General features: G+C 40.5%; 1 protein-coding gene across 1 annotated transcript; it reads left to right on the forward strand.

Moving 5' to 3' along the window:
- Window positions 1-496: 496 nt before the first annotated feature.
- Window positions 497-1,339, forward strand: LOC124545836. Its single transcript, XM_047124794.1, has one exon. It carries the CDS (start codon window positions 497-499, stop codon window positions 1,337-1,339), a length of 843 nt encoding a protein of 280 aa, XP_046980750.1.
- Window positions 1,340-23,825: the final 22,486 nt, after the last annotated feature.

Below are 23,825 nucleotides of genomic sequence, written 5' to 3' on the forward strand. Positions count from 1 at the left end.
TGTTTCAAGTAAATGTTCATTGTATTTCCTTTCATACAAGGACAATATGCTCGGCGTCGATGAGAAGAGGTGGAGAGGGAGTCGTTACATTTAATTGCGCCGTCTCTAATGACCTCAATGTTAACGGGACGTTAAACCATAATCTTCCTTCTACTTAATTGGGCTGATCCATCAATTTCTGTCATGCTGAGCAAGACGACCAAACCACTTGCATCTTTCATTTACCGTGTCGTGTTACTTTGCCTGCATTACGTAACTCAGACTTCGTTAACTGTATAAGACCCTAAATAATGAGTTACCATGCTCAACATCACTCTATTAACTCATTATCAAGCCGGTTATTTGCTGCAGTTACGTTCATTTATATGTAGATGGTCGCTGGAATCTCAGTGGATGTAAAAAAAAGGCTGAACGACCCAGACTAACTGTCGTTTGTCATCTAATATAATTATCTTACGAATGAATCGCCAGTCAGCGGCACTTCTAGACTAACTAGATGGCGCGAGAAGTACCAGAGGAAACTGAAATGCGACTGTCCTGGGCTGACAGTGGGCAGTCGATCCTCAAACTGAACATCCGCCATCTGTGGCTCTTTGGTGCGTGGCCTCTGTCTGGTTCCTGGATTTATGACGTGTACAACGCTTTCTGCCTCACAATGGGCGTGTGGAACGCGATAGAGAGTTCACTGTCCCTTTACTTCAGCTGGGGAGACATGGATGAGACGACGCTTGTATCCATCAGCGCCTTCACCAATGCCTGCGGCACCGCCAAGGTGGCCTTGTTCATGCGCAATCGGCGACAGTACAACGCACTGGCTCGACGCGTGGAGACCCTGATGTCTGTGCAAAGTGAATTCTGTTCGGCAGACCCTGCCTTGGCTGATATTCGGCGAGGCTCCCAGAGGCGTGCCTCCCGTCTGACCATAGGACTGCTCTTCCTAATGTTCTCGCAGTACCCTGTGTGGTTCCCCATGCCGATCATTACGCAGCCAGAACAACGGCGCCTGCCGCTAGTTCAGCACGGCTGGGACAACAACACCAACTACTACGAGCTGTCGTATGCCTTGCAGTGCATGTTGGCGACGTGGGCAACACAGCTCAGCAACGGTGTGGACTTACTCTTCGTTACTGTCATGATCCTCACGGCTGCGGAGATGCGAATTCTTACACTGCGCATTGTCAATCTGAAAACCGAGAACTCTGAAGTAAGGATAGTAAAAAGGGCCAATGTCGTGATAGGCCAGACGGAGAATACTTGCGGTGACGAAATGTATGAAAAATTATGCCAGTGCATTGAAAGTCACCAGAAAGACATCAGGTATGTTGGACAAATTGAATGATTTCTTTTATCACAAAGCTGGATGCGCCACACAATAAAATGCTTGCTGCTCTGCTGTACTGTACATTACATTAACATTTAGCATCTGCTAGTTTCTAATGTGATGAACAATCAGAACTGAGAAACTGCTATCCGAAAAATGTTGTCGTAAAATCAAGCGTGATCTTATCACAACCAGTAACTTACACCTAATGACGATGACTGTAGAGTCGCACTTCACCCTTGGTAAAAATGCACTTGATCGTGCTATTAGTAAGTAACAAACGGTGTTAGGCGTTTGACTCAAATACATGAGGAGAACAGTGCAAGGCCGTACAAAGTTAAACTATTATGTAGGCTCAGAGTTAAGTGAAGCAAACTACAAGATGCTTGGCAACTCTGAGAAAGACGTCCTTGCAAAAGTACTTGCAAGATACATATCTAATACGACAAATCTTAATTCTATGATATCTGTTACGAAAGGAAAGCAGCACAGTGTCATCAGAGATGGGGAAAAAGTGTGGACTACTGATCTATGGTGCAGAAAACTGACTGCAGTATTTTCAAAGAAATCATCATGATACCAGCCTTAAATCAGTATAGCCAGGCGTCCCTGTACCATCTTCTTTCCTATCGAAAGTGGCTTCAGTGCCTTCCTCCTTTTCATCAGTTTGTTTGGTGTTTGGTAAGATGTTGGTTTGAACATTGGGGTCGCCATCTGATTTCTTGGACTACAAATATTGTGGGATTCACTACGATATGACAGACCGTCATGGTTACGGCGAAGCTTCTGTGCAGCTCAAACAACATTGTTGCCTTAAATGAATGGTGTACTACAAAGTATCTTGTGTGGTACTAATGAACGCTTAAACACATAAGAAATGTGCGGTAGAGATAACATTAAGGTACCTCGGGAATCATTCTTCATATGATGGGGAGGAGGGAGGTGGTAAGTGTAGGTAAACGGAAATTTACCCTCAAGAGTTTCATGAAGAAAACGATGCTAACCTGGTCTCGGTATCTGGATGCACACACACCGTACACATGTTTTGATGGCAAACCATCTGCGTACTTTGCCATGGATGTACATCAGCTGCTTAATCACATCTGTTGTTCGATGGATAAAATTTCTCCTTTTGGATTGGATGATACGGCCCTTTACGCATGTTTTTGGGGGACAGGGCGTGGGAGGAGTGAGGGGAGTGAGGGAAGGACTATCGTTGAAGGTGGTATGTGAAGCTGGTGGTAGGACACGCTAGGCTTTTGATGTTGACCAGTGCAAAACCTCTTCTTCTCTGCATAGCTATTCCCAACTACGACCAACTGAACTTGCTGACTGAAGTCACGACGTAATCTCATTCTACAGTTTTTAATCCTCACTTGCCCCACATACAGTCTTTTTTCCTTTACCAAAGTGACGGATTCTTGATTCCCCAAAACGTGTCCTATCAACTGATCACTTCTTTTAGTCAAATTGTGTCACAAATTTCGTTCTCCCTCAGTTCGATACAATAATTCCAGTTAGTTATCCGATCTAAACTTCAGCATTCCTCTGTAGTACCATAGTACAAAAGCTTCTATTCTCTTCTGGCGCCGGCCGGAGTGGCCGAGCGGTTGTGGGCGCTATAGTCTGGAACCTAGCGACCGCTACGGTCGAAGGTTCGAATCCCGCCTCGGGCATGGATATGTGTGCTGTCATTGGTTTGGTTAGATTTAAGTAGATCTAAGTTCTAGGGGACTGATGACCTCAGAAGTTAAGTCCCGTAGTACTCAGAGCCATTTGAACCATTTTTTTCTCTTCTGGCATGGAATGTTAATCGTCCAATTTTGATCTCCGTGCAAGGCTTAAGTCAGACGTCTTAAAAAAAATCTTCAAACACTTACATTTATATTTGATGTTATCAAATTTATCTTTCTCGGGAACACTGTTCTTGTTGCAACCTTTGTAAATTTTGTATCTTCTTTGGCCTCCAGCAGTTATTTTGCTGCCCAAATAGCAAAATTCTTCTACTACTTTCAGAGTCTCATTCCCTACTCTAATTACCTTAGCATCATCTGATTTAATACTACTACAATCCTTTACCCACGTTTTACTTTTATGATGTTCATTTTATAACTGTCTGTTCCATTCACCAAATTTCCCTCACACACACATTAAGAACATGAAGCACCAACGAACCACCTAAAAATTATTCCCATGGGCCTAAAAAACGGTAGATGTGATGTATATGTACAGGCAAACGAATGTTTACAATTGCAGAAAAATTGGATAATTTATTCAAGAGAATGAGCTTCACAAATAGAGCAAGTCGGTAACGCATTGGTCCACCTCTGGCTCATATGCAAGCAGTTATTTGGTTTGGCAAGTGTTGTTAGACCCTACTCCTGTCAAATTCTGACGAACTGTTGCCTTAGCTCGTGAAAATGCAAATTCGTTTAAAGTGGTTGGAGGAGCATACCCATAATTGCCCAAAAGTTCTCAACTGGGGAGAGATACAGCGACCTTACTGGCCAAAGCAGACTTTGACAAGCAGGAAGACAAGCAGTAGAATATCTCTCCCTGTGCAGGTGGGGATTATCTTACTGAAATGTATGCCCAGGATAGCTTTTCAAGAAGGACAACAAAATGGGGCGTAGATTATCGTCGACGAACCGCTGCGCTGTGAGGATGCCGAGGATGTTAACCAAAGGGGTCCTGCTATGAAAAGAAATGGCACCTCAGACCATTATTCCCGGCTGTTGGATCGTATGGTTGGAGAGTGTCGGGTTGATATCCAATCACTATCTTGGAGTATTGAGTTATGTCTTCACTGATCATCGGGGCTCATTTCGAAGCGTTATCACTGGAGACAATTCTAGTCCATTCAATGAGACTATAGGCCAAAGACGTGTCTGGAGACGCCTCCAACAGCGGTGGGATACCAACTTTACTCTAGACCACTGTACAGCTCGACAAACAGGAGTGAAGGTCTGGGGTGCTATTTCTTTTCGTAGTAGGACTCCTTTGGTTGTCATTCGCGGCAGCCTTGCAGCACAGCGATACTCTGGCGGTATTCTACATCCCGTTTTGTTGTGCTTTATGGCAGTCCCTCCCAGGCTTACATTTCAGCAAGACAATGCCCACCTGCACAAGGTGAGAGTTTTTATGCTTGTTTTCGTGCAAGTCACAACCGGATCTCTTCTCAGCTGAGGTCGTTTGGAGGGTCATGTGCAGGGCTCGCCAACGATCCCAGCATTTTGACGATCTAACGTGCAGTTGGACAGAATTTTGGAAGATATCCCTCAGGATGACATCCAACAACTCTATCAGTCAACGCCACGCCTTATAACTGCTTGCATAAGAGCTAGAGGTGAACTAATGCATTATTGACTTCTCGATTTGTAAAGCTCTTTCTCTTCAATAAACCATCCACTTTTTCTGAAATTGTAATAACTTGTTTGTCTGTGCATGTACATCACACCTGTCGATTTCCATCCTAGAGCGTACTTATCCGTCTCTGACAGAATTATAATATCATCAGCAAACTTCGGTGTATTTATTTCCTATCCTGGACTTCAGTTCCCTTTCAGATTTCTGCTTAATTCCCTTTGATGCTTACGCAATGTATAAACTGAATAGCATCTCACTTCCTTGTCCACAACTGTTTCATTTAAATGTCTTTCAGCTCTTACAACTGCAGCCTGGTATCTATATGAGATAACTTTTCGCTCCCAATGTTTTATCACTGCTGTTTCTAGAATCTCAAAGACCGCGTTCCAGTCGATATTACCAAAGCTTTCTCTGGCTCTACAAAGAACATACATTGACTTTCCTTCATTCTGTCTCCTAAGGCAAGTTATACCGTCAGCATTGCCTCATGTGCACCTACATATTTCAGAAACCCAAACTGATGTTCAGTGAGGCTGGATTCTACGAGTTTCTCCATTAGCTTGTAAATAATTTGTGTGAGTGTTTTGCAACCACCAATTATTAAGGCTGAGGGTCCTGTAATATACCTGTCAGAGTTTGATACTGGCACTGAATCTATTAAATACTGCGTAATGTCTAAGGGAACGTCGCCTGCCTTGTATGTATATCTGGCATAAAAGGCAGAGAAACTTCTCACTGAATGTTCTCCCAAGTATATCGATAATTTTGAGGTAACTGGGTCTATTCCAAGTACCTTGTTTCAACTTGGGTACTTGGGTGTTCTGCCAAATTCTTGTCGCAGTATCATATCCCCTATCTTATCTTCATCTACTACCTCTTCCCTTTTCATATTGTCGCATAGATTCCTTTGTATGGCACTTCTACGTTTTATTTCCACCTCAGATACTTCCCATCGTTTCTTAAAACTAGATTACCGTACGAGTTCTTAGTTTTCGTGTAGATGCTTACCTTTTGTCATAACATTTCTCACGTATGCATTTACAACTTTGAGTGTGTTCGCTGGCCATTTATACTTACTCATTTTGCACTTTCTGTCAGTCTCAGTTTTTGGACGTCTGTATTCCTTCTGCCAACTTCAATTCCTGAATTTTTATTTTCTTATCTTTCGTAAAATTGAATTCATTATCTCTTATCTTATACATGAAGCTATATTGGGGCTTGTCTTCCTGCCCATTTGATCCTCCGCTGCTTTCACTGTTTCATTTCTGAAAGCTACCCATTCTTCTTTACTGTAATCCTTTAACCTGTTTCAGTCAAACGTTTTCGTCACTCTCTTTCAAACTCTCGAGAACTTCTGGCTCTTGAAACTTGACTTTAATTTCCTACCTTAGTGCAGTCACTTCAGTTTCACTCTGCAAGTTGATTACCAATAAATTGTAGGCAGCGTTCAAATATGCGCCTTTAAGAGTTGTGCAGTTTAATATCACCATCTTAGTAGAAGAGTGCCTCAGAGCCACTCTGTAGCAATTATGGACGTTTTGGGTGTTGCATTGTCTGCTGGAATTGCCCAAGTCCGTCGAAATACACAATGGGCATGAATGGATGCAGGTGATCAGGCAGGATGCTTACGTACGTGTCACTTGTCAGAGTCGTATCTAGATGAATCAGAGGTCCCATATCACTCCAACTGCACACGCCCCACACCCTTATAGAGCCTCCACCAGCATGAACAGTCCCCTTCTGACATGCAGGATCCATGGTTTCAAGAGGTTGTCACCATACCCGTAAAAGTCTATCTGCTCGATACCATTTGAAACCATTTTGATGATGTTTCGCTGAATGGTTCGCACGCTGATACTTGTTTATTGTCCAGCATTGAAATATTCATCAATTTGCGGAAGAGTTGCGCACTTCCGTCACGTTGTATGATTCTCTTCAGTTGTCGTTGGTCCCGTTCTCGTAGGATCTTTCTTCGCCCGCAGCGATGTCGGAGATTTGATGTTTTACCGGATTCCTGATATTCACGGTACACTCGTGAAATTGTCGTGTGGGAAAATGCCTACTTCATCGCTACCTCGGAAATGCTGTGTCCCTTCGCTCGTGCGCCGACTATAACACTACGTTCGAACATACTTAAATCTTGATAACCTGCCATTGTAGCAGCAGTAACCGATCTAAAAACTGCCCCAGACACTTGTTGTCTTATATAGGCGTTGCCGACCACAGTGACGTATTCTGCCTGTTTACATGTCTCTGTATTTGAGAACGCATGCCTATATTAGTTTCTTTGGCGCTTCAGTGTAGAATGTACTCTATCTGAAAACCATTCGGTGTCTGTAGATCTCTTCCACGTATACAACCTCCTAACATGATAATGTTGTGTGTAAATTCCTACTGGGCGATTTCTCGTTTAATTTTTTTCTTCAAGTCGATGTTTCACATTCTCATCTACCTACCATCGAATTCAAGTCCGTCAGAACAATTAAACTTTCGTCTCACTTGAAGATCAGAACTGCCTCGTATATTATTTTACCCATTCATCATCTACGGAGTTAGTAGGCACACGAACTTTTACTACTGTTACTGGCGTTGGCTTTGTGTTTCCTGGCTGCTGCAATGCCTGTGGATGACCGTCCAATGAACTGTTATACCACAATGCGTTCACTGAGCTGCTCATAGTACCTCAGCTACATTCCCATTTTCTTGCCCATTATTATCCCGTCTTGTGCACTATTCCTACTTGATTTTTTGTTAATGTTTCTGTACTCACCTGATCAGCAGTCCTGTCCTCCCAGGCAGTGTCGTACACTAGTTAACACTAAACCTAACTTCGGCTTATATATTTCCCTTTTTAATTTCTCTAACCCGACTCTCCGGTTGGTGGATATACACACACCAATAAAAGTTTTCCATGACCTCGGTTCCGAGAGATCCGGAACTTGTACAGAAAACTGGAATAGAGATCAACATAAACATAATTTCCGCCCTTTTTATTGCTCATGAAAACCACACATTGCATGTTGTACCAAAATACAGCGAGATCTTCAGAGATGATTGTCCAGATTGCTGTACACACCGGTACCTCTGATATCCATTAGCACGTCCTCTTGCATTGATGCATGCCTGTATTCGTCGTGGCATACAATCCACATGTTCATCAAGGCACTGTTAGTCCAGATTGTCCCACTCCTCAACGGCGATTCGGCGTAGATTCCTCAGAGTGGTTGGTGGGTCACGTCATCCATAAACAGCCCTTTTCAATCTGTCCCAGCCATATTCGGTACGGTTCTTGTCTGGAGAACATAATGGACACTCTAGTGGAGCGATGTAGTTATCCTGAACGAAGCCATTCACAAGATGTGCACTATGGGGGCGCGCGAATTATCGTCCGTGAAAACGAATGCCTCGCCAATATGCTGCCGATGTGGTTCCACTGTCGGTCGGAGGATGGCATTCACTTATCGTACAGTTCTTACGGCGCCTTCCATGACCACCGCGGAGTACGTCGGCCCCACGTAATGCCACCCCGAAACACCTTGCTGCACTCGCTGAACAATGTGCCTAAGGCGTTCAGCCTGACTGGGTTGCCTCCAGACATATCTCCGACGATTGTCTGGTTGAAGGCATATGCGACACTCATCGGTTAAGAGAATGTGATGCCAATACTGAGCGGTCCATTCGGCATGTTGTTGGCCCATCTGTATCGCGCTGCATGGTGTCGTGGTTGCAAAGATGGACCTCGCCATGGACGTCGGCAGTGAAGTTGCGCATCATGCAGCCTATTGCACACAATTTGGGCTGCAACACGACACCCTGTGGCTGCACGAAAAACATTATTCAACATGGTGGGGTTGCTGTCAGGGTTCCTCCGAGCCATAATCCGAAGGTGGCGATCATCCACTGCAGCAATTGCCTTTGGGCGGCGTGAGCGAAGCATGTCATCGACAGTTCCTGACTCTCTGTGTCTCGTCCATGTCCGAACAACATCACTTTGGTTCACTCCGAGACGCCTGGACAGTTCTCTTGTTCATAGCCATTCCTGGCACAAAGTAACAATGTGGACGCGATCAAACAGCGGTATTGACCGTCTAGACACGGTTGAACTACAAACAACACGAGCCGTGTACCTCCTTCCTGGTGGAATGATGGAACTGTTCAGCTGTCGGACCCCCTCCGTCTAATAAGCGCTGCTCATTCATGGTTGTTTACATCTTTGGACGGGTTTAGTGACATCTCTGAACAGTCAAGAGGACTCTGTCTGTGATACAATATTCACAGTCAACGTCTGTCTTCAAGAGTTCTTTTTTTGATGTGTATAACATAGCACGTTCCGTCCCGTTGTACGATAGTTTTGTTTCTCCTGATGACGAAATCCTCCTGTGTAGTCCGCTCCCGAAGACCCGAATAGTGGGATTTATTAAGTGTTGGAGTACTGTAGAGTAGAGGATGTCGGTGTTTATCAATAAATTCCAAAACGATCCCCGTGTCCTCGGAAAGTGTTTTGGCTGTAATTTCCTCTTGCTTTGAGCCGTCCGTAGTCCCTACACATCAAGACCATATTGTCTAATGTTGGAAGTCCACTTGAAGCAGAAATCGAGACTATTATAGGTGCTACTACTCGAAAGGTTGCTGACCTTCTTCAGGAACCACACGTTGATTTGGTTTCTCCATAAATACTTCTCCAACGTGTTTGCAGCTGCAGTGCGGCTACCTGTATCATTGAGGCTCGCTAGCCACACCGTACAGCAAGATCTGTGATTCATAACGATAGTCCTTTTTGCTATGATGGGTTTAATTCGTCGTTACAACTCAGTACAAAATAACGTGTAATATCTCGCAGAATTCCAATATGCTGTTAAACAACTCTGTCAACACTGCTGTAAAAACATAGAAATCGTCAGCGAACAAATCGCCTAGACTTATATAGCCCTATGCATTCAATGGTCCCACACTCAATTCCTGCGGTAACAAGAGAAAATTTTAATTTGTGCACCTTTCAATGAAAAGCACCGTCTCACACTCTTTATAAGCAGAGGCATGTAAGTTTTGTTTGAGCAATAACACGATGAATTTATGTGAAAACACCGATTCTAACGACAAAGTAAAACCAACGGCTTTAAGGTAATTTTGCATTTTATCGGTTTTCAGTTTAGAAAGCTTTGAATCTAGAGATAACAGTTACATAAAAATTGCGTTATACTTGAAGTGTTTCATGATGGTTACTTCTTCACTGCGTTTCAAAGCTAAATACTGGATGATCAAAAAGTCAGTATAAATTCGAAAACTTAATAAACCACGGAATAATGTAGATATAGAGGTAAAAAGTGACACACATGATTGGAATGACATGGGGTTTTATTAGAACCGAAAAAAAAGAAACAAAGTTGTTCACAAAATGTTCGATAGATGGTGCTGGACAGCAAAACGTAACTTGCTAACAGGACAACATTGCCTACAGCGTTTCTCCTGGACTCATGAAGATATCTGTTAGACCTTAGGCGACTGGAAAACCGTGGCCTGGTCAGCTGAGTCCTGATTTCAGTTCCTAAGAGCTGATGGTAGGGTTTAAGTGTGGCGCACACCCGTAAGCCAAGGCCCAGTTTGGCGACAACACACTGTGTAAGGTGCTGGTGGCTCCATAATGTTGTGAGCTGTGTTTACAAGGATTGGACTGTGTCCTCAGATCCACCTGAACCTACCATTGACTGGAAGTAGTTATGTTCGGCTACTTCGAGATGATTTGTAGCCATTAATGGACATCGTTTTCCCAAACAACGACGGAATTTTTATGGATGGCATTGCACCGTGTCATCGGACCACAATTATTCGTGATTGGTTTGAAGGACATTTTGGACAGTTCGAGCGAATGATTTGGCCACCCAGATCACCCGACAAAAATTCCATTTAACATTTATGAGACATAATCGAGAGTTCAGTTACTGCACAAAACCTCGTACCGATGACACTTTCGCAGTTATGGGAGCTACAGAGGCAGCATGGCTCAGTACTTCTGGAGGGAATTTCGAACGGCTTGTTGAGTCCATGCCACATCAAGTTTCGACATTAAGCCAGGGGAAATGAGGTCCGTGATTATATTGCTATGTTGTATATGTAGGGATTTAATCTCCTCTGTATAGCTGGTGTGGAAATCTCGTCCTGTTTGTCCTATTTGCCACTTAAAACATTTCTTGTGTGCTGTTTTGTATATGTCAGAGCTTCAATGTTGGTCACGTCTTACATTTTATATTATTTATGAGTTTCTATTGTTGATGATTGTGCTTGGAGAATTCAACCTTTGCCCCGTGGTTTTTAAGGTATAACAATATTTTGTGATATATCGCCAATGTATGATATGTTATATATGCATTTGTATTTATCTGTTACCTCTGTGGAGTGGTTTGTATTTGCATCTTTCTTTACTTTGCATAGTACTGAGTCAACTATAGAAATAGTGTAGTTATTGACAGCTGCAATGTATTTCACTAAGTTTATTTCCATTTGCATGTTTTCTTGGTTCGCGGGCACGCACCTATATGCTGCCAGGATGTTAATGTAAGTGTGACATGAAGCTGCAGGGATAATGATCTTCATCATGGTATTTTTCCTATAAATTTTGCATTTCTGTGTAATGTGGTGTCTTGTGATATTCAGGTGCAGATAACTGATACTTTTGTTCATGTTCCACTGCAAATGGAACGTTATGGTACGTACACATTGCTTACAAAGTATAGTTACCTTTTTGATTGGGGTCTTGGCTGTAGAAGAAGTTTTGCTTCAAATGGTTTATGTGCATGTCAGCCATGATAACAGTTACATGTTATAGCATTGCTAGGTCATCTGGCTGTCACAAATGCTACCACTAAATGTAAAAAAAGTTGTAACTTTGGGTTAAATGGAAAATACAACTCAAGTTGAACATAAAGGCCAACGTAAATAACCATACACTACAGCAGATAACAGTTAAAATTTAAAATGCAACATTAAAGATGAAATCGCAGTTGTGTGTTAGTCAAACTCCTCATATGTATAGTTATCAGTTTGTCTATCGTCTCTATATACAACGTTTCCTCGCAAGCAGTGAGTGAGCGGACATAGTCACTTAGGCAACTGAACAGTATTAATGAAAAGTGGGTAAAACAGTCCGGCCTTTTAAATAACTTATATTGATTGCCTAGACGATTTCTTTTAAAGGGAGCGAGACTATTCCTGATTTTTTCCAAGTTGGGGTACAGCTGTAACGCTGAGGTCATAGATGAGTTGTTAGGCACTACATTTCCTTCCTTTCTTCAAAGGCCGTATAATGTGGCTGCATTATATCGTAGGGATTCAGTTTTACCATGTGACAAACCACGTTAACAAACGCTACCTGTAAACCTCGTTCTGACTGCGCAAATTGTTCATATGGCTCCAGTTCTCATTAAAATAAACTGGTCACTAAGCGTAGTTCCCTCAGATATCCTACTGTTGAAGTTAGGAATTCTGTCGTTCTATATTTACAGTCGATTTCTCTTAGGCTATTACAAGTTCTTCAGATATCAGTTTTCGAGACAATCTGAAACCAAATAGAAAAATTTTATCATTTTTGCTGTATAAATGAAGGAGTTGATGATCTTCGAAAATTTGATTTTTCTCAACTTAAGGTTTAACATGAGATATTTCTAAAGAAGTTGCCTTACAAATGACGAGAGCCACAATCGGCACGACAGCGATCTTTTGTCGCAATGTAACAAAAACAAGCAATTAGTCAGACCTTTCTGAATTGGGTTTGCGTGAAGTTCACCACTCTTTGTGCACTCAGCCAAAACTGAGGCAGCAACTGTGCGTTTTGTATCAGCCAACAGGCGGGAGAAGATTATGGGTCACATTATGATGCTATCCTGTGTTTTCACTTATTATTAATCATTCAAATAATTCTTCAAATGCCTATTTTTTATGAAAGCCTGTAACCCATTTATCTTATCATCTATGTAACTGAGGATGATAGAGAAAGCCATATGTAAAAATTAATCGCTCAGAAGGAAATGAATATGATTCATTTTCTTGTTCAGGTGTTCCTTTAATCTGTGTGCCTCTCTAACTTCGGCGTTAATTCGTTAAAGACTGATCTTCTGTTGAAAAAAACTGGCAGCACGTGAATCAGCCTTAAAATAAACTTTTGCTTATTTACGAATGACATGAAATGCTTGCTATCGTTTCCTAAAATTAAGTTTCATATGTTGTTTCATCAAATTCGTCCAGACCTTTCTACATTCCTTAAGAGTTCCAAGTACCTGACTAAACAACAGACCAATAGTTTTAGAAGTTAAACCTGGAACAATAGAGATCTTTTACAGTATCTTAGCAGAAATAATCAATGTATGCTACAAGTGGTGTTTCTTTTTCTGGTAACTAGTTTCACTTATGACAGACGATCTTCAAAGCAATACATGTCTCTGTAATTAAAAAAAATAGGACAGGAATAATGCAGCTATTAAATTTATATAATATTAAGTAAACAACACAGTTAAAATATAAAAATACAGTCTGTATACATCCTCTGACGATACGTGGAGCCACTGCACAAAGCCATTTTACATCCTAAGAGGAACCTGTCGTCGACTGATATACAGTACAGAGATGCTACAATTTAAATATCGATCTTTGTTTGTGAATAATTTGTCTTTGTTATTTGCATGCTAATGTTTTATAACAGTAGGATGGGCATGCAGTGGAACACACCACATTTTATTGGCTGTCAGTGTACGCGTGCTATCGCTATGATGGCGGACCTATGAATCTTCTTTCCCACGGTAGTCTACTCTAAACATCTTTGCATTGACGTCGGCGTAGCCTATGCCACAATCTTTGGCAGATATGCACGATCTAATACTTTCATCTATTGTGCACAGATGAGTTTATAATGTTTCAGCCGCTACTTATGGCTTCTGTAACATTTAATCTCTTTTTCGGTTATTTTAAATATACTTACAATGTATTTGTCAGTTATAACTAATGTTGTAATTGTACACATATATCACATGAGATTTTCGTGATTATACGCACGCTGTTTAGTGTGTCTTTAAGTTGTTAGTGGTTGAACTGATCGGACGTGAAAGAACGGGTGGAGCTCTCTCTTTATAACGCATGGCATCGCTGTGCTAGCTAGCAGTTGATTGCAGGTGCCTCTTAGCATGTACAATGACTCCACACATCGGCTCCACGCATTTCCAATGGCTATAGGCATGTTGTATATTTATATTGTAGCTATGTTGTCTACTTAATGTTGGGTAATGTGAATAGCTGTATTATTCGCAGGTTACTTTATCAATTTCTGTGTAACATACTTGTCTGATACCGGTCACGAGAAATATAAACACCATTTGCTATCTAGTCTGATTGTTTTGTTAAAAGACTAGAAAGGCCACACAAAATATTACATAGTTGATATTTGTATTTTCACCGAACAAAAATAATCAGGTTTAAAGGTCGAAATTTGAGAATATTGTTTTAGATCTTGACAAAAGTGACACTGAGGAGGATTTTATATATTGATGAAATTTATTTAACTTTTTATGGAGTTGACCCTATCAGTACTAGAAATGAATTTTCCCTGTGCAGTAGAGTGTGCACTGATTTGAAAATGACTGTGTTCCAGACTGGGACTCAAACCTGGGGTCTTTGCATTTTGTGCACAAGTGCTCTACTATCTGAGCTATCTAAAGACTACTGACAATAAGCGCTCACCACTTTACGCCTACCTATACCTCACCTTCTATCTTCCAAACTTCTCTCAAGTTCTCCTGTACACCTGGAAGAAAGTATACTGTGAACACATGGGTCAGCCACAGTTTAGTGGATTGTTTCCAAAAAGAACTTTAGCTGTGAAGCTTCTTAACAGATTAAAACTGTGGGCTGAACTAGAATTCGAATATGGAATCTTGGACTTTCGTAGCAAATGAATTCAATATCAGTCATTCAGTTTAGCATCAATAAAAGCTTTGAATTAAGAAAAAGAACGCCACAACTTTGAAAATACGTACAAACTTATGCATACGACCTACATACTTAGCGTTGGTGTCGTCTTGAATGAAAATAGATAAAATTTTGTCTCACTTGGCACGACAGTACAGAATAACGCCTCCAGAAGTGCTAGCAGCAGTTGCAGCAAAGATGGCTGCTTTTACTGGTCCTAAGAGTGATAGGTGTGTGCTTTGGTATGAAGAGTCGATGTCTGTGGCAACTGTGCAACTTGATTTTCATGCAGAGTATGGTAAAGATCTGCCCAGCAAGCCTACTATTCATGAGTAACAGTGTTTTATTGAAACTGGATCTTCAGTAAGACACAACAAATGCTTAGGTCATCTCCTTGCGACTGATGATGTCGAAGAGCAAGTGAGACGAAACTTTGTGAACAGGCTTACAAAATCGGCTCGGTGTGCTTCTTGAGCACTGAGAGTTCCAAAAATGACTGTATGGCGTTTGTCAAGAAAACAGTTGTATTTCGATTCATGCAAGTTAGCATCGGTGCAAGAACTAAAAGACTGTGATAGGATTGCTCGTAAGGACTTTTGAGTAGATGAGAATAAAACTTTCATTGTAAAGATTATTTTTAAATTTTTAACGATGAATCGAGCTGTCACTTAAGTGGCATAGTTAGTGAACACATTTGTAGGATTTGGGGAAGTGAAAATCCGCTAAAATCACTGTAGCATTAACGTGATGGCCCAAAATTGACAGTCAGGAAGAGCAGAGTTTAGGGATCTTCTTTTTTTCAAAACAAAACTATCAACCTAACAATGTATTAGATATGCTGAATAACTTTTGAATCCGAAATTGATGTTGATGACAAAGAACAGTTAATACAAAATAGAGCACTGTATTACTACTTCTCCAGCTTGTGCGATTTCCTAAATTTCTGTTTACTAGGTAAGTGGATGGTCTCAGATACGCCAGTTAAATTGCCCCCATGTCCATTGGACCAGACACCTCTTCACCTTTTCTCTTGCAGATTTAGCAAACTTACCATGTCTTTTCCACCCATACCAGTCTCTAACACAGCTCACAGCTTGAATCTACCTCACAATTGAACAAGTCACATCTGATGCGTGGAGGTTTATCATGACACATTATTTTTTCCTTTTATACCATTCTGTACCACACCTCAGAGCTTGAATCTGCCTCACGCCTGAATAAGACACACATGATGTGCTGAAAGGAGTTCGGCAAAACATTTTCTTAATATGGGAAGTGTGCTGCATAACCAATGGAAGTCACATTGAACCTGTGTGAGTATAAGGTAAAAAGCTTGATGTATTTTGCTCTAAAATGACACTAAAACATGTCTGTAAGCTAAATGCATAAATCGATATTGGTATTCAAAGTTGTAAGTTCTTCGTGATGTGAACATTACTTAACTTATTGAAAAATGGTTTTGCAGTTCTAAATATTTGTAGATTTAAATCTAAATTATAATCACTGTAAATTAACATTTGTAATTTATGTTAAAATACTGAGAGTGAATGTGTAAGGTTTAATGTCTACAAAAGATGGCTTAAATGTGCATATGTTAGTGCATCTGATATGGTAGTATGTCTGTTTTAATTTCTTAAACTATTTCTTTTTATCATAATGTAGATTTAGCTAATTTTTATTGCCTTACCTTGTATAGCTTTTGTTTCTCATTTGTTACTTAACTAGTTTCTCTAAATTATTCCTTATTGTAAAGAACACGTTACTTTGGTTTCATACGTTTTCTGTATTTATTCTGATAATAATGGAGATTGTGTTATAAGTTTATCTTTTATTTTTCTTAATACTTCTTATTTGCCTATGGAGTATTACAAATGTGAACTTGTCGAGTAATCACTTTATAAAGTTCGTCAATATCATTTACGCATTTATAAAATTCTTGGGTATTTATGTTATAAATACGTGAATCCGTAAAATTCAATGTCATGTCCGGAATTTAATTTCATAACTTTCTAAGAATAATTGGATACAAATTCTTTCAATACCTCATTGCCGTGGAGATTGCTTTCTTTCTCTCTCTCTCTTCTTTCCTTTGTTTAAAAAAATATCATTCCAGAGTCCTCCAGATGTTCTCTTAAGAGGTTCTGTCATTACATGTGCGGAACATAAGGGACATCCGCCATGCTGGTACGCCACTGACTGCCTTATGTCCAGTGGGATTTCTTCCGATAACTGCGGCAGCCACATATCTTAAGAACTCAAGGTACTAGAGTCTATATAGATTCTCATCAATAATACAGGGACTTATGATGCGCGCCTTGCAAAGCACGCACCACATGTTTATAGACCAAGAGCGTTTGTTCTTTAAGCCTGCGTGAAGTATCAACTAACGATGAACTTTGGCTAAACACGGTTGGCGGTGCCGCGTTTGTTGCTGTTAGAAGTAGTTTAACTTGTCGTGAAATTGGAGTAGACACTTCCTGTGAGTTAGTATAGGCAGAAGTCATTGTTGGCAACCGGAATAAAATAATAATTGGATCCTTTTACCGACTTCCCAATTCAGATGTTACAGTTGCTGAAAGGTTCAAAGAAAACTTGAGTTTGATTTCAAACGCGTACCCAACTAATACGATAATAGTTTGTGGTGACATTAATTTACCTTCGATTTAATGGCGAAAATATACGTTTAATTCCGGAGGTACGCAAAAAAAAAAAAAAAAAAAATCATCCGAAATTGTGCTAAACGCATTCTCTGAATATTATTTCGAGCAGTTAGTTCATGAGCCCACGCGAATAGTAAACGGTTGTGAAAACACACTTGACCACTTAGCAACAAATAATCCTGAGTTAATAACGAGCATCAAAACCGATTCAGGGATTAGTGAACACAGGGTTGTCGTAGCGAAACTGAATATTTTAATCCCCAAATCCTCGAAAAATAAATGAAAAATACACCTATTCAAAAAAGCAGACAAAAATTCACTTGACGCCTTCCTGAGAGACAATCTCCACTCATTTGAAATTAATTATATAATGGTAGACCAGATGTGGCTTAAATTCAAAGAAATAGTATCGGCAGAAATTGATTTATACCAAATAAATTAACAAACGACGGAGCTGATCCTCCTTGGTACACAATACGGGTTCGAACACTGTTGCAGAAACAACGACACAAACATGCCAAATTTAAACATTCGCAAAATCCACAAGATTGGCGATCTTTTACAGAAGCTCGAAATTTAGCGTGGACTTCAATGCGAGATGTTTATAACAGTTTCCACAACGAAACTTTGTCTCGAATCCTGGCAGAAAATCCAAAGAGATTCTGGTTGTATGTGCAGTATGTTAGCCGCAAGAAACAATCAATGACTTCTCTGCGCGATAGCAATGGAGGCACTATCGAAGACAGTACTGCCAAAGCATGCTAAACACAGCCTTCCGAAATGCCTTCACAAAAGAAGAAGTAAATATTCCAGAAATCGAATCGAGAACAGCTGTCAACGTGAGGAACGATATCGAATGTTAAAAAAAAAATTTTTTTTTAATAAATAAATAAAAAATCAGAATTTCTCTTCGAAATACAATATGTATGACATTTGTAAAATGTAATAATTGGAAATGTTTCTGGACTTTACGTACACCGTGTAGAATTGACTATGTGAAACGCATGTTATGTCGTTGAAGTTCTCTTAGCAGCGTCTTACAAGTCCCATAGGAAAAAGTATACAGTTCCATTAGGAAAAAAAAAAGAAACAAAGTCGATATCGTAATTCGGCAACTATAAACGATAAAAATTACGAACGTCAGGAAATTCACCATATTGTCCGCTATAACTTGGCTTAGACAGCCCCTCGATATATTTACTCAGTCTGGATATACTTGGGCTGGCCTTTCTTAGCTGCCTCACGCTGCATATTTAGAAAGCGTCTTGCGCTATATGTGAATAAGTTTATTCAAATACTTTGGTGTATGCAGTATTTTCGGTGATCCCGTCATTTGCAAAAACAAATAATTTTTTCGGCTGTTTCTCTCGTGAGCCTGCAACGTGTAACTGATCATGCGAAAGCATGGATTTTTCCCATTCAATCCACACACTTGAAGCGACTGATTTCGTGCTTTGTTGGCAGCTATTCAGAACTCTAGGGGAACGGGGAACGAAATGGCAGGTCGATGGAACAGGAAGGAATACGTGGAATGAGAACATCTCCGTCTGACCTGCTGTTCAGAACTGTCGCCTCAATGTCGTTTGGCATAACTTTTTTGAAAGTGAGCCTGTTTACACTGCACAATCTAACTGGACTCATGCTGCACAAAAGAAACATGGGTGCCCTATTTTTGAGTGACAATGTATGCAGGGGATACCAGGAAGATCGAACGAATTAAAAAACTCAAATCGATAATTTAAAATGCCGTCATTCATGACGCTGTCAGTCGATTTGCAGGAGACAGACTAGCCTGCTTTTTGTTCATAGATGGTGTAGTTGACAGCACTGACGTCAGGTGATTTTTGTTCATAAAATAGCATGTTCGAAAAGCTATTTATGACTTTTGTAATTTCTGGAAATGTCAGGCTGACTTCCTCAACAAACTGATCGATCGACGATCCAATGATACAAAAGTTAACTGGAAATAAAATATAATTTGTGACGATATCAACTGGAAGTTTTCCGTTGCCGTTAGTTGTTTTGAAAATAAGGCTGGCGCATTCTGCTGTAGATGTATGAGCACAAGGTCTGTAATGTGTGTTTATACACGTGTGGCCAAAGATGTGATGCTTAAGGCAAGCGTTGAGTTCCTCAGCCGGTGTTGATTTTGATGTGACTGGCACAGTCTGCCACTAGTTGTCTGATAACAGAATGAGAGCTCCACCGAACGGTTGTGTATTTTTTCGTAAATCTCGAGAAGTTCGATCAAGCGCTTCAAGTGATTTTTTTTGCACCGAAGTGCATTTATTCCATAAGGCCAGATTATATACGGTACGGGCGTTGACACACGGCTATAAATAAATAACTGGTCAGTGTCGGGTTTCTTCACTACCCTTGAATGTACCTTGATGGGATTTAGAATTACCACCGGTCTTTTGTACGTAAATTGAAACAAATATATCCATTACAATGCTCTGCACTGTATTCCCTTAGTTGCTTTGGTAATATTTCTTCCCAAATATGAAGTACTTTAGTGCAGTTTTTCATAGTTTGGACAGTATGGGGTTTACCCACGCTTTGATCTTGACTGTATTTCAATGTCTCACATTCAGATTTCTCTATTACTTATCGAGTCACGTGACAGCTCAAAACACTTAATAATGTACAGAATACTGAGTCGTGGCAGATGCACCACCAGCTACAGCTACTCACATGACAGTCTGTACATAACAGGTAATCTGAATGAATTGCATTGTAGCTTCCGTAAAGCAGTATGGCAGTTAAGATATTTTGCTTGAAAAATATACGACGCTCTATTTCACATACAGATGAATCAGATACTATAAACATCACTCAATCATTCTTTTATGTGTAGGCTTCCATAACTGCACCCTGCACCCCTCTAATAGCTGCACCCCATACCCCCTGTAACAAGACATCTGCGTGCTGATAACGAGAAGTGCACTTGTCATGAAATATTATTGTGTCAGTTTTATTAAATATTTCTTGTAAGAACTGTAGATAAACGAATTAAGCACAGAGCGCATGACAAATCACGATATTAGTGTGACTGTCAGATAGACATTGTCAGGTGCGAGAAAGAAATAATTTTTCACTTGCAATGAACTTTGCTGGATTGTGTTAGTGTTCACATGTTCACGCATAGACAGTCATCTCCCTTGATGAATGAGTGGCGGTTCGAGCCTCACACAGTCCAGTCCCATCTGTATACGTCTCCCTCCATCGGAACTGCTTTAATTTTATCAGTGACTTTCCCCTGTCTGCCGCCAGCACTCAAGCTTCATCGGGGTGTACTACTGCTCCTACCCCATAGTCAAGTCTGTCTGTAGCGAAGCTGTATAAATATAGAAAGCTTCAGACAACGACGGAGTCTAGCAGCATCAGTGGCACGGACCTGAAGAGAGCTGCGGCGTTCCATTGCAATTACCTTTCCCACTGCCATGACTGTGAAACTTCAAGTAACGTAGAAATACTTCCAAAACTTGCTAGGTAAAATCTTTCCTGGTGAGGGAAACCACGCAGGCTTTGTAATATTAAACATTCCACATAACAGAAATATTTAAAACTTTATTAATTTGTCAATAGTAAGAAAATAAATTAATTTTAAATGCCTCTAATCATCTATACATAAAATCATGCTTTCTTCTTAATGTGTAGCACAAAGAAGGCCAAAGAAACTTGTATAGGCATGCGTACTCAAATACGGAGATATGCAAACTGGCAGAATACGGCGCTGCGTGCTGCTACAATGGCAGCTTATCAAGATTTAAGTGAGTTTGAATGTGGTGTTATAGTCGCCTCACGACCAATGGGACACAGCATCTATGAGGGACCGATTAAGTGGGGACTTTGCAGTACGACCATTTCACGAGTGTACCGTGAATATCAGGAATCTGGTAAAACATCAAGTCTCCGACATCCTGCAAGAGCGGGACCAACGACGACTGAAGAATTTTTTTTTTCTGCTCTGTAATCTGCGGCTTTATAAAACAACCCGACAGACATTTGTCACTAAATAGTCCGGAGATACAATTCCTTCCCATGCGGGGCATTGATATAACACATTCTTGTACTGACACTGAGAAGTGCAACTGTCATGAAATGTTAATCTATCAATTTCATTACATATTTCTTGTAAGAACTGTACATAAACGAATTAAGAGCTGAGCTCATGGACAAAAATCACAATATTAGCGTGACTGTCACAGAAACATAACCAAATGTGAGAAAGAAGCTCTCTGCAATGTAATGTGTTTTGAGACGTTGTTGGGACGAGAAGAACAGGTCAAACGATAATTGTAACTTTTTTTCTGCAGCTGATGGTAAGAATAGACAGCGAGGAAAACTAGGAAAATTGTCCTATTCTTGAAGGGCAGTCACCGTGGTATTTTATAAAGATAGAAATTTATTTAAGCCCTTAGATTTATAAAACTCAGCTTAAATGTAATTAAATGTTAGTAACAGCTACAAGAGAAACAAATAAATAATAGTACGTGAAATGGTGAGCTATTGCTCATCCGCAACAAAATTTACTTTAATGTGTAAGTGTTCACATGTACGCTCATAGACAGTTATTTTCCTTGGTGACGGTCCAGTTACATCGATAGAGGTTTCCTTTCATCGGAAGTGTTCTAATTTTATCAATATCTGTCCCCCGGTCTGACGCCAGCATTCAAGAATCATCGGATTGTACTATTACACCCACCCCACAGTGACATCTTTCTATAACGAAGCTGTATAAATATAGAGCGTTTCAGAGAACACCGGAGAGTCAAACAGCACAGCTGCGCGGAGCAAAGGAAAGTTGTAACATTCCAGCACAATTCTCTCCAGATTACGGCGACAGTGAAAATGCAAGTAACCTAGAAACCTGATGAAGGATACTTAGCCATTCAAGAGGATACACAAATCTTATAGTGTTACACATTCCATATAGCAGAAACATTTAAGACTTTATTAATTTATGAGTGGTATGTAAATATACAAACATTAGATCCCTCAAATCATCTACAAATAAAATCATTCACAAAATGTTATAAGCAGATAAGACTTTTTAAAACCTCTGTACAAAGATCACTTTGCATAGTTAAATATTGTTGTTGTGGTCTTCAGTCTTGAGACTGATTTGATGCAGCTCTCCATGCTACTCTATCCTGTGCAAGTTTCTTCATCTCCCAATTACCTACTGCAATCTACATCCGTCTGAATCTGCTTAGTGTATTCATCTCTTGGTCTCCCTCTACGATTTTTACCTTCCACGCTGCCCTCCAATACTTAATTGGTGACTCCTTGATGCCTCAGAACATGTCCTACCAACCGATCCCTTCTTCTAGCCGAGATGTGCCACAAATTTCTCTTCTCCCCAATTCCAGTCAATACCTCCTCATTAGTTATGTGATCCACCCATCTAATCTTCAGCATTCTTCTGTAGCACCACATTTCGAAAGCTTCAATTCTCTTCTCGTCCAAACTATTTATCGTCCATGTTTCACTTCCATACATGGCTACACTCCATACAAATACTTCCAGAAACGACTTCCTGACACTTACGTCTATACTCGATGTTTATATTCTCTCTACTTCGACCATCATCAGTTATTTTGCTCCCCAAATAGCAAAACTCCTTTACTACTTTTAGTGTCTCATTTCCTAATGTTACTTCCTCAGCATTGCCCTACTTCATTCAACTGCATTCCATTATCCTCGTTTTGCTTCCGTTGTTGTTCATCTTATATTCTCCTTTCAAGACACTGTCCATTCCGTTCAACTGCTCTTTCAGGTCCTTTGCTGTCTCTGACAGAATTACAATGTCATTGGTGAACCTCAAAGTTTTTATTTCTTCTCCATGGATTTTAATTCCTACTCCGAATTTTTCTTTTGTTTCTTTTACTGCTTGCTCAATATACAGATTGAATAACATCGGGTAGAGGCTACAACCCTGTCTCACTCCCTTCCCAACCACTGCTTTCCTTTCATGTCCCTCGACTCTTATAACTACCTTCTGGTTTCTGTACAAATTCTAAATAGCCTTTCGCTCCCTGTATTCTACCCCTTCCACCTTCAGAATTCGAAAGAGAATATTCCAGTCAACATTGTCAAAATCTTTCTCTAAGTCTGCAAATGCTATAAACGTAGATTTGCCTTTCCTTAATCTGTCTTCTAAGATATGCCGTAGGGTCAGTATTGCCTCACATGTTCCAATACATTTACGGAATCCAAACTGATCTTCCCCGAGGTCGGCTTCTACCAGCTTTTCCTTTCGTCTGTAAAGAAGTCGCGTTAGTATTTTGCAGCCATGGCTGATAGTTCGGTAATTATCACATCTGTCAACACCTGCTTTCTTTGGGATTGGAATTATTGTACTCTTCTTGAAGTCGAGGGTATTTCGCCTGTCTCATACATCTTGCTCACCAGATGGTAGAGTTTTGTTAGGACTGGCTCTCCCAAGGCTGTCAGTAGTTCTAATGGCATGTTGTGTGCTCCCAGGCCCTTGCTTCGACTTAGATCTTTCAGTGCTCTGTCAA

The sequence above is a fragment of the Schistocerca americana genome, chromosome 8, assembly GCF_021461395.2.
Source record: "Schistocerca americana isolate TAMUIC-IGC-003095 chromosome 8, iqSchAmer2.1, whole genome shotgun sequence".
Taxonomy (NCBI): domain Eukaryota; kingdom Metazoa; phylum Arthropoda; class Insecta; order Orthoptera; family Acrididae; genus Schistocerca; species Schistocerca americana.

Coding starts and splice junctions, on each gene's coding strand:
- LOC124545836 (XM_047124794.1), top strand. CDS start 497: ATGGCGCGAGAAGTACCAGAGGAAACTGAAATGCGACTGTCCTGGGCT.